This window comes from Xyrauchen texanus, chromosome 28, assembly GCF_025860055.1.
Source record: "Xyrauchen texanus isolate HMW12.3.18 chromosome 28, RBS_HiC_50CHRs, whole genome shotgun sequence".
NCBI lineage: Eukaryota > Metazoa > Chordata > Actinopteri > Cypriniformes > Catostomidae > Xyrauchen > Xyrauchen texanus.
Genome location: NC_068303.1, coordinates 22,096,653 through 22,109,050, shown reverse-complemented (window position 1 = coordinate 22,109,050; position 12,398 = coordinate 22,096,653). Strand labels below are relative to the sequence as shown.

The window sequence follows — 12,398 nt, the reverse complement described above, 5'->3', positions numbered from 1 at the left end:
AAATATGACTGCTACACATAATTTGAGCACACGATTCGCAATATTTTATTTATAGTTGATTATTTTCTCATTTGAAGTTTTTGAGGAGGCACTGCCTTTTCTTTCCTTCTTGTAAAAAATGCCACTGTTGCATTGTGTGTGCATAATGTGCCTTCGATTGTGATGCATTTGATGTTCCCTTTTCTGTTTCAATGTGATACTGTTAGTAATGTTGTGTATGACAATAATGTGCTACAATGATATCTTTTTCTTTGCCTCTTAACAGTGAATGCTAGAGACATGACCATGACTTTGGCATGGGAGTGACGTGATGCTCTCATTAGACTTTCCCTCCAAACTACCTTAAATCCACGCACACACAACATGCCCTTCTCTCTTCAGAGAGATAGAAATAAGTGAATGAACGACCACATTGAAAAAGATTGTGTGAGTGTGAAAATGGACGAATCTGCGCTCCTGGACCTGTTGGAGTGCCCAGTATGTCTGGAGCGTTTGGATGCCACAGCAAAGGTGTTACCATGCCAACACACATTTTGCAGGCGATGCCTGCTTGGAATTGTGGGGTCACGTGGAGAACTGCGCTGCCCGGAGTGCCGCACACTGGTGGAGAGTGGCGTGGATGAGTTACCTAGCAACATCCTCCTGGTACGGCTGCTGGACGGTATCAAGCAGAGGCCGAGGAGGACGGGAACTGGGCACGGAGCGTGCACTAATGGATCAGCAGTGGTGGGTGTCCGGGCACAGGGCGCAGGGGGAGGCCAGAGAGATCAAGGGCCCCCTGGGACACAATCTCAGAGGGTCCAGGCCAAGAGCACTCCAGTGAGGGTGAGTTTAGAGAGCTGTTAAGCTGCTTGGTCCCCATCAGACACATATAGATGAGTAACAGACCATTATGGTCAAACGCAATTAACATGCGTTTATAATCTTGATTGAATAGATTTCAGTAGATTAATATCTTAAAGACCCCATGAAATGGCTTCTTTTTTTTTTTTTTTTGCCCTGTCCGTGTTTCTTCAATTCTCTCAGTCTCTCGTGAAGCCCTGCCCACTGATAGATAAGCACACTGCGCCCATGAATATTTACAAGATATAGCAAAATCTTTTTCTATTCACACTTTTTATCGCTGCCATGATATATATATATCGCCCAGCCCTAATGAACAATCTACCATATATTTGACCTCAAAACAAACATGTATGGACTTAAAGCAAAAAAAAAAAACTCTAATTTTGGTTTCATGGGGTCTTTAATGGTTATGTCTTTATCATATGGCAGAGAACTGACTCTCTGGCCTAACCTGGACATGGGAGGTACAACGCAATCATTGGGTATCAGACATTGTGTATCAGACCTTGGGGACTTCCTGCAAAGCCAAGGCAAATATGAAAGGAAGCTTTACCTCTGATTTCATTAGGTGTTTTGTGAAATGTGAACAAACGCTAACCTTGCTGTAAATATCTTTGGTCAGGTTTTTTTTTCCTCTCTTATCAGTCATTTTTCTGGCTAATGAACCCTGTAAATCAAGATTTTGTTTAGGATGAGTGTAATACACATGGTTTAATGTGGACTTTAAAGGAGACCACATTTGTCTGATTTAGGAATAATGTGGAAGTAATTTGTTTGTGTGTGTGTGTGTATTTTTTGACCAGTTTGTATTGCAGACGGTACTAAAGGGAATCTTGTTAGCTCAGGGCATTGTGTTTGCTTCAAAAAGCAACACAAGCAGCTGAGGTAAGCCTGCTTCCCTGCTGAAAAAGCTGCATTAACTGCCTTTTATCCCACACATTTGGATTTGTTTTGGTGTATTTGTGTGTAAACTTAATTTCTTTCTGTGTGAGGGGAAGAGGAAAAGCAAATACTTTAAGCGAACACAATTGTGTTTGTGGCCACACGTAATTATGTGCCTGTATCTGAGCGAGAGTGCACGTGTTTCTGCCAGCATAACTTTCAGACAAAGTGGATCTGGATAGTTGTCATAGCAACAGTTTTGTGATTGTTTGTTTTTGTTGTTCCACCTTTTGGTTTTGCACTGTAACAAAATACAGGTGTCCCTACAATCAAGCTCTTTGTCATCTCTCCCACACACAATTCTGAGACAGATAGGGGACTCCACCCACATCGTGATGGGAGACGTTAGTCTAAGTCAGACATATCCGGTCTATAATCTTTTAATATTCATCCTTCTTTTGTTTTTCATAATAAACAATTATTAGTGCTGTTAAATGACAGCTAGATCACCCTAATAAGCAAGCCCTCCCTCTTCTAGCCAATTAACAAAGTTTAAAAAGTAGTTAACCTCATTTTCCTGTCTTCAATGTTTTTCTAGATTATCTAATGATTTGCTTTGTGTCCCACTGTCAATTATAGAACTGTTCTAACAATGAGAAACTACATAGGACAATACCTGCTTATTCCAGCAAGCTTACATATCTGAAAACTAGATTTAAACGTTTTCAGAATAAAATGTGATTGGTGTTTGCACATACACAATGCACGGCTGGTCTACATTGGTATTTAGCACATTGCTATGCCATTTTTCTGGGTGTATACTAGGTGGTTGATAATTTACCCAAGTCAGAAGAGCCACAGCCCAGTTGTGGTAACACACACCGGCTGTAAGCCACCACAACGTGATGAGGTTGAATGTCTCGCGTGAATAAGTGACCCTTGAGCATTTTGAGTGCTTTAATAAAGGACTTGAAAAAAAAAAAGTATCTGAAAAGTCTTGCTGTCTGACCCTTTTATGCTTTATGCGACACAAAGCCTTCAATATGGGACGTTTCGCTACACGCTAAAATAATAGTCGCATCCCGTGTGGGACCAAATACGTGATGTTTGGCAAAAACGGGACCGTTGTATACCATAGCAGCAATAAATATGCCACCTCTCCCCTTTTAATCTGATATTTCCTGCAGTGTGAACAAAGCCTATGATATTCTGGTCCCTAGATATTGGTAGGTTCTCTCCTTCAATGTAAGTCTATGGGATATCTTTTGGTTGTTTTATTGTGTGATTGCTTAGAAACTGTTCTCCTTAACTCAGCTTGTTATTCATGTCCATAGCATAAACGGTGTGGAACATGTTATGTGCCAAATTAAATACTTACGGTTAAGGGTTTGTTTCAATTACTAACCACAAGTAAGCAGAAGTAGTAATGAACATCTTATAAACTTTCCCGACCTCTTCTCTTTTCTAATGTCGTTATTTTTGGGATGTCTGCTAGTGGTGGACCGATCAAGAAATTTGCGGCCGATACTGATGTTTTTCTTAAAATGCCCTTTGCCACACAAGTTATATGCTGCTGTAATCTGTTTATGCCCCACAAAGTTAAATTATGGTAGCACTTTACAATAAGACATACAAACAATATGTCCACATTTTGAGCTTCAGTTAGCATATTACCTTACAACAAACTGGGACTAGCTAACTAGCTAGTCTGGTTGTTGAAGAGAATTTGCTATAGTTAAAGAGCAAACATTTTATTCTAATCACTTCTGGCATATTTTATACCGACAGGTTTAACATGTTAAGCTTGGGCAGAGCAAGTAAGCAAACTGTCAGTAAAAATCTGTCAGTAGGAAAGTAATGCCAACTTTACACGATTTTAAGCCTGATTTTCGCTCTCCGACAGTTTTGTGGAGATCACAGACAAAAGCCCGAAATCAAAGGCAAATCAGAGCTCGCTCTCGTGAGCAACGATCGCAATGTATGAACTATCAAAGACGCGATTTGAGAGAACCGCCGACGCATCGCCGATGTCCACGAGATATCTAGGATGGTAAATATCTGGACCTGTCTTCCAAATCGTGCAGTGTGAAATATATTTTGACTAAATACAATTGTAGCGTTGACCTACATCCAATGAGAGAGCAAGAAACTGGGCACAGGAAGTTTCAGTGGGAGGAGTCCTGATTAGGGCTGGGTATTGAGTTCGATACATTTTAGGCACTGACCGAATTGCCTCTAAACAATCGAGTATCGAAAAATGTCTTGTCGTATAATTTTTACAAGCGCACGCATGAAGTGAGCCACAGCGTCACCTGGAAAAGCGGTAATGATTCTGAATGTGTTTGAAAAAAACAGCAAGAGACTGTCTGAACATTTTGTTAATTTACAGAGAGAAATGCACATTCGGGTTGAACAAACAGCCGATGATCTCGGGATCTTTGAACTTTAATAAAGCTATAACGCAGTAAATCTAACCGCATTTAAGACGTAATGTTGGGGTGTTTCCTTTAAAGACACTTGACACACAAGATTTGTTTCAGCGGAGCGGCAGCTCCACTTATTCCACAACGAAAGTGCTTCTGTATTTACTTTTATTTTTGCATTATAATTCCCTCATACTTTGCGATCTACATCACCTGAAGCTGTTTGGACTGTGAGCTGTGTAATTCTTCCTCTCCTAAGTCGGGTGTGACCTGCAGGGCTGCTCTCATAATTGGAGTTTAAAGTTACATTAAATTAGATCAAACGACTATTCGAAAATGAAATTTTTTGTAAATGTATTATTGTCGACTTAGTCGATAACGTCGACTAATCATTTCAGCCCTACTCTAAAACTGCTCCAGTGAGAAATCATTAATATCTATGATTTGTTTACTGCCTTTTGGCGTCTTGTTGTAACACAATCACTAATTATTAAGCAAATTCATGAAGACGTGGTGCTGTTATTAAAGGTTAAACAGCTACATCCTTTATTATTGGTATTGTGACCAACATTAATCTGATTTAAATTGGGATCCTCACAGAATAGTGTTGGATGAGTGACTGATGATGCGATATTGAGAGCACCTGCAGAGCACGCATGTTTGATTGACACTGAGAGCGTGCGTTCGTGAGAGTTGAGCTAAAAGCACTCATGATCACTCAAACAGTCTCTATTGATCCACACAACGTCTGATTGACACTTGTACTCAGAATTTTATGTGCATGTTTATTTATTGTTTAATTAGTTATTATACCCATTAGCAGCCACTTTATCATCTTCCTACTCACTGTGCAATGAGTCAGAATTACTACCGTAATGACTCTAGAAAATGGGCAACTTAATATTCATACACTAGTAATTCAACAAAATGGCATATTCATGTGAATAACATCATGTCTGAAAGTTTAAATTAGTGAATGCTTAGAATTGCCAACAACTCACCCTCCAAAGGTCACTCTGTCATGCTTCAAGGGCTGAAGAAGTGCTCATTCATTAAAGGAGCAGCGTGTATGTGTGAGTTCTTGCGTGCTACAAAAAAGATGGGCCCCGATTCTAGGCACGATCGGCCGATCACAGATTTAAGATGAATATAGTCCGATTTCAAAAGGTGGACGATTGATCGGTGCACCCATACTGTTTGCCAGAGCTGGGTGAATCTAGGGAAGTGAGGTAAAGTATGGTAATGTAAAGCCCATAGTATACGTCGGTCAAATGCGTACACTGAGAGTCCACGTTCAGGACAAGTGAGGAGTGCTCGATCACGGAATGATTTTTCTAACCGTGCGTCTTTTGAATTTGCAAAATGCATATGTGAATGAAATTATGCACTAATTGGTGGGTCCACAAGGTGGCAACACTCACATATGAGCCGTTGCTCTCATGGAGAAATGCCAGAAGAAGATTGCCGCTAAACATCAGGAAATGAAGGTAAAAACAACAGCAGTTTATGTGCACATCAAGAGCGCATGTATGCGGAGGTCTGGAGATGCCTACATAGGTATAGCTCGACTCGAAAGATTATGAAGACATCATCATTATGGGTCTAAACTCCTGAAGAGAAATAGTCCGGTCTCTCATACAGTTGTAGCGAGCATGCGGCGGCCACCTGTGTATGCGCACACATTTATATTGTTTACACTTTGACAGGCTTGCGTTCGACTGTACGCCAAGATGGAAATATACTTGGGGCTTAAGGTTGATCAGCACTCCAAGCTTCAAAAATCTGTGACTATCAAAAATGGTCTTCTTCACTCTTGCATGAGAGAACTTAGCAGGGATCACTTCTTATCTACTCTATCTTTGTTTTCATGCACCAGCCTATTTAAGTTTGTATATGAGGTGAGCCTGGCTGTTTGTAGTAGTTGTAGGTTCAAACAGGGCCTGTGATTTCAGAGTTGGTGTAAGGACCAGGAATGCATCTGAGACAGCATGATAACAGAGAGCTGTAAGAGTGGCAGGTCTGTTATTTTGGTCTTCAGAGGGGTTTTGTTAAGTCTGACACATGATATGCACTGCTTTGGAGATCCACAAAACACACTCACGCATGGAAGCAAACTAGTGCTAAGTATAGTATTCCTCAGTTCATGCATTCATACCTGAGATCTTGGTTGTCAGATCTTTTGTAATGTCCCAGTTTCAGTACCCATGTAGTAGTAGTGTGTGCATGAAGGTGGTGAAATTGTATGTTAAACAGCTCTTTCCTGTCTGTATGGTATCATACCTAGTCTCTTGTAGACAGACTTTTGACTATGACCCTGTTTACATATGGTATTCAGATGCATTTCAGGTGATGCCACCACATGTGGTCAGCGCTAAATACAGGTCTAACTGGGTCTGAAATGTTTTGTGATTGGATCACAAAAACGTATCGGTTACCTAACGTAACCTCGGTTCTCTCTAGATGAGGGAACGAGTATTGCGTAAGCTAGCTTACGCTACGGGAAAGATTAATCTTTTCTGAGATATTGAAGCCAAAAAATTATCCTTCATTTTTGTATCCATTGTCAACGCAGTGCGGCAGCTGCAGACCTTGAGCGGGCTAGCTAGCGAGCTCATAGGTTGCTCTGCGGCAACTGCTGCAGCCTATAGACGAGCTTGGGCTGAACTCGCGATCCAATGAGAGGCGCCCGCGACGCCACTGCATCAAAGCCCGCCAAAATGGGCGTGACTTGAGTGCATATAAGCGTAGTTCGTGAGGCTGGAACCCTGGTTTTCATTGACTGAAGCTAAAAGTCGCCGTGGCGCTGAAGCACGGCCAGCTACGCAATACTGCTCCTCATCTAGAGAGAACCGAGGTTACGTTAGGTAACCGATACGTTCTCTTACGAGAGGTTCTCTCGATTGCGTAAGCTAGCTTACGCTCACGGAACCCATTGTCAACGCCGTGCGCGCCAAGCATCCACTGTATGAGCCCCAGGGAATTAGGGGGGACCCGGGGGAGCCCTTATGAGTGGGGAAATAATATTTGGCCGGCAAGAATGCGGGTCATTGATTGTGTAATACATAAGCACATAGTGGGAAGGGAACAACAGAGCGGCGGTGCCGGTCTGCGTGGAATGTGTCCCATCAGTGTAGCTCACCAGGGGAGCTGTAGCGTATTAAACCGCTAGTAGTTTTGCCTGCAGAGCGGGCACTTTCATATTGTAAAATCTGACAAAGGTGGAGGGGGAAGTCCATCCCGCTGCCACACATATGTCGTGAATGGAAATCCCGCTGGACCATGCCCACGAGGATGCCATGCCTCTAGTGGAGTGAGCCTTAATGCCCAACGGGCATGGCAGGTCTTTTGACGCGTATGCAGCAGCAATAGCGTCCACTATCCATCTAGATAGTGTCTGTTTCGAGGCGGCTAGACCTTTGGTGCGCCCGAATCTAAACGAAAAGCTGCTCAGAGCGCCTGAAAGCGGCGGAGCGCGCAGTATACAATCTCAGTGCTCTGACCGGGCAAAGGAGATTGGTGTCGCGCTCACTATCGGATGCTGGCAGCCCGATAGGGAAATGACCTGTGCTCTGAAAGGAGTACCGATCACCTTGGGAACATAGCCGTGTCTAGGCTTTAAAATGACCTTGGAGTCACTTGGTCCAAACTCAAGACACGCAGCGCTGACAGACAGCGCGTGAAGGTCTCCCACACGCTTGACTGATGACAGGGCAGTCAGAAAACGGTTTTGAGTGAAAGGTATTTCAAATCCATTGAAGTGGTTAGAAAGGGGGCTTTCATAGTTTCGAGAACTATAGAAAGATCCCAGATAGGAACCGATGGGGGCGCTGGGGTTCATCCTTCTAGCTCCCTGAGGAAGCGGATGACCAGCTCGCTTTTACCCCATGACTGGCCGCGCAGGGGTTCAGCGAACGCCGCAACGGCCGCCACATACACTTTGAGCGTGGATGGGGATCTGCCCTTATCCAGCAGCTCTTGTAGAAATACGAGCAGCTGACGTACACCCCACATGTCCGCGGGTCCAGGTCTCTGTCGGTGCACCATTTTGAGAACACAGACTATTTTGACGCATAGAGTCTTCTCGTGGAAGGGGCTCTAGCGCGTATGATGGTGTTTATTACTCCTTCTGGCAGAGCGACGGTAGTCGCTGATCACCCACGCATGCAGCCCCAGCTCTGGGTGGGGATGCCAGATTGTGCCGCGAGCTTGAGAGAGGAGATCTGCTCTCACTGGGATGGGCCACGGCGCTGTCAGTGACAGCTGCGTAAGCTCCGGGAACCATGTCTGATTCTCCCAACGCGGGCTATGAGGAGCACCGAGTGACGCTGCTTCCTGATCCTCTGCATTACCTGTGGCAATAGCGAGACGGGAGGGAAGGCGTAAAGCGGGCGCCTGGGCCAGTCCTGGGCCAGCTGGCCCTCGCTTCGAGAAAAATATTGGGCAGTGAGAGTTCTCTTTGGACGCAAAGAGGTCTATCTCTGCTCTGCCGAATAGGTGCCATAACGCCTGGACTGTTTGAGCTTGCAGGGACCATTCCCCTGGGGGAATATTGTCTCTGGACAGTCTGTCCAGGCCGCCATTCAGGTGGCCTGGCACGCGCGTCGCCTCAGCGAGCGCAGGTGGCACTGGGACCAACTCAGTATGCGCTTGGCCAGATGGAATAGGTTCCTGGATCTGACACCACCCTGACGGTTTAGGTAGGATACCACAGATCTGTTGTCCGAACGGACCAGGACGTGGTGACCCTGAATGACCGGGAGAAAGCGCAAAGCGCGCACTCGACCGCTATCATTTCCAGACAATTTATGTGAAGGAGCTTTTCCTGAACTGACCATAGGCCGAAAACCGGAGAGCCCTCGCGAGACCGCTCCCAACCCGTGTTGGACGCGTCTGTCGAGATGACTTTTCGGCGAGATGCAGCTCCCATTGTCACTCCCCGCTGATACCATTCGCCACTGTCCAGGGCTGCAGAGCTGAAATACAGGTCTGAGTCACCTTGATGGGCTGGCGGCCTGTGGCCCAAGCCCGGTGAGACGCCGGGTGTTTAGCCAATGCTGAAGTGGGCGATGTGCAGTAAACCCAGCTGAAGTACTGCTGCGGCTGAGGCCATGTAACCTAGCACTCTCTGGAATTTCTTCAGAGGCGAAGGCTGTTCATCTGAAAAGATGCGGCTAGTCGCTGAACACGGCGCCGCTGTGTAGATAAGCGAGCCGCCATTGCCACGGAGTCTAGTTCTATTCCAAGGAAGGAAATTGTCTGACTGGGCTGTAGTGAGCTCTTGGTCCAATTGACTGCAAGACCCAAACTGTTCAGATGGCTGAGGAGAACTGATTCTGTGAGACAGAAGCTCCATATGTGACTGTGCCATAATCAGCAAGTCGCCCAAATAGTTCGTAACTCGCAAACCCTGACTCAAGAGGGGTGCGAGCGCCGCATCCATGCACTTCGTGAAAGTACGGGTGCTAAGGACAGGCCGAACGGAAGGACGGTGTATTGATAAACCTGGCCGCCGAAGGCTAATCTCAAGAATGGCCTGTGACGGGATTTATCTGAATCTGAAAGTATGCATCTTTCAGATCGAGAGAAATAAACCAGTCCCCTGGCGCACATGCGCGAGGAGTTTTCTGATTGTAAGCATTTTGAACTGTCTTTTGCAAGCACCTTGTTCAAAACCCTGAGATCTAATATGGGTCTGAGGCCGCCTTTCTTGGGAACAAGAAAATAATGGCTGTAAAGCCCCGACTCGCTCAGAGAGGGTGGCACTTTATGGCCCTTTTGCACAGAAGGCTTGCTATTTCTGAACGAAGCATGCACGCTGCTTCCGTGTTCACAGTGGTTTCGAGCCGCGCTCTGAAGCGAGGAGGGCGGCGATCGAACTGTAGCAAATAGCCCTGTTGTATTGTGCTTAACACCCACTTGGATACTCCCACGCTTTGAAGCGTAACACTAGAGGGTGAATGGCCAATTCGCTCTGATTGCCGCACACAGAGCGCTGAACAAAATGTGTGAGTGCGTTTAGTGTGTTTATGCATGATTGCTCGCAGACAGCATGAACAGGCTGTTTTGTGAGTGACTTCCCGATTGGAATGAATGGGGAAAGAGTCACATCTGTTACGTGATGCGCAAGCATAGTCATGGGCACGGGACTTACACACAGAGGAATGTTTGCTGGCCGTGTAACAGAGCGGGCAGAGAATGGGCGCCACGACGTATTCGTGGGCGACTTTATTGACTCTAGCGCCGAGCGGTTCAGTAATCGCTTTATGTGAGCGTGCTCTGGTGGGGACACGAGACATGCAGTGCTTGTGTGTAGAGGTGAACACTGAATTGTGGGCACATTTTCTACACATAGGGCTGGTCGTGTGACAGAGCTGCCAGAGAATGGGCGCGCGACGCATTTGTGGGCACCTTCATTGACGCCGAGCCGTTCGTGAATCGCTTTATGAGAGCGTGCTCTGATAGGGGCATCGGGATGTGTTATGCTTATGTGTAGAGGTGAACACTGGGTTGTGGGCACATTTTCTACACATAAGACATGTTTGCTCTTTACAAGATTTATTTGGGTCGCCGTGAAAACGGCATTTGAGTGCAGGCAAGCGGGCAGTGTCACCGGCTTGTTGGCTGCTAAATTCACCACTGCAGTAGCCTGAGAGAAGGGGACTGACAGGGGCTAAGCTTTGACGGTGGTCCGCCGCGGCGGACTGAGCCGCCGCTTGTTCAACACAGTTAGGAAGACTTCGGCTGCTCGGGTTTCAGCGCTACCTTAGATCGAGGCCCGCGGGGGCGGCGGTCTGCGGCGGCTGTCTGAGCCTGATCGAGGGCGGCCGCTCTGTCGACGCTGAGAAGTCTGAGTTTGTTGAACTGGGCGCTGTGAAGAGGCTCGTGCAGGAGGCTGATCACGTGAGCGGCCTGCAGAGGACCTAGCGCGACGCCGCAGGAAGAGGTTCATGGCTTGGGTGGCTTTCTGGACTTCTGAGAAGCGGTCAACAATGCCACTCACCGCGGAGCCGAAGAGACCGGTCGGAGAGAGCGGTGCGTTGAGGAACGTGGAGCTCTGCTTCTCCCATGTCGGCTAGTGTTAGCCACAAGTGTCTCTCGGTCACAGTCAGCGAGGCCATGCACTTCCCTAGAGCTTGGGCTGCAGCTTTGGTAGCGCAAGGGCGCAGGTCTGTCGCGCCAGAGATCAGTAACAGCCTCTGGGTGCCTGCCTTTCTCATCCCACTCCCGAAGAAGGTCTGCTTGTAGGATCTGTAAAACGGCCATTGAGTGCAGAGCAGATGCGCTTGGCCGGGCGGCGGAATAGGCGCGCCAACATAGGCGGAAGTCGCTCTGCAGGCCTTAGACGGAGCACAGGCTTGGAACGCCATCTCGCGGAGGGCGGACAAAGGTGTGCTGCTACCGAGTCCTCGACCGGGGATGGAGGAGTAGCCTCTCTCAGTGGCGCTGTCCACCGACGCGAGAGAGGTGGAGACGTGGGAACGGGACCTGGCTGAAAAGGAGCGCTCCACCGACTTTGCAAGCTCCGTGTGTAATTCCGTCAGGAAGGGAGCGCCCGGCCGCGGGTGTAGAGCGGCGATGGCTTTGAAGAAAGCAGCCGCCGAGTCTGTTGGGTGCCTGCTCAGGGGCGGTGACCACTGAGCCCGAGGCGGTCGACGGCCTGTGTGAGGAGGCGCGTTAACTCCCCTTCGACCGGGCGCTGGTCCTGCTGGATTCCTGGGCCGAGGAGGAGGCTTGGGAGCCTGACCACTCGCTGTCCGAGCCATGATGGAACAGCGGCCCTTATCCTCCGCCTCGCCATCCGAGATGGCAGCAGTGCGCCGCCGGGCGGCAACTGCGCGGCCCCGGGGGCGGGAGGGTGAAAGTGATGCTCGAGGGAGAGGCTCTGGCGAGGCAGTCGCTTCAACCACAGTTTCCGGCAGCCTTTGTGAGCGGGCGCTCCTTCCTGCGCTGCTGAAGGTAAGGCGGCGGCGGTTTCTGCTTTGAGCGCTTTGAGTCGAGCCCGCAGGGTCGACATCGGTAGCTCCTCGCAGAAATCGCATCCGCCCTCAGTGAGGGCGAGCTCTGCGTGCCCCAGTCCCAGGCAGAGAGCGCAGATGATGTGGCGGTCTCCTGTGCTGAGAAGGGCGCGACATGAGGCGCAAGTGGAGCGAGGCATCTTGAAAAGACGCCAGCATCTTTTGTGAATAGTTCGTGAGAACTAGCTTGCTGAATAAAAGGATACGCCGCCGGATGGCGTAGCTTGCAGGA

At 47.8% G+C, this 12,398-nt stretch overlaps 1 protein-coding gene across 1 annotated transcript in view; it reads left to right on the top strand.

The window, feature by feature from the left end:
* sh3rf1 (SH3 domain containing ring finger 1) overlaps positions 1 to 12,398 on the top strand; it is a 111,625-nt gene that overhangs the window by 4,136 nt on the left and 95,091 nt on the right. The window contains exon 2 of the mRNA XM_052096038.1: positions 266 to 825. Within this exon, the coding sequence (XP_051951998.1) occupies positions 400 to 825 (426 nt within the window). The 5' untranslated portion in view covers positions 266 to 399. The remainder of the gene's footprint in view (positions 1 to 265; positions 826 to 12,398) is intronic.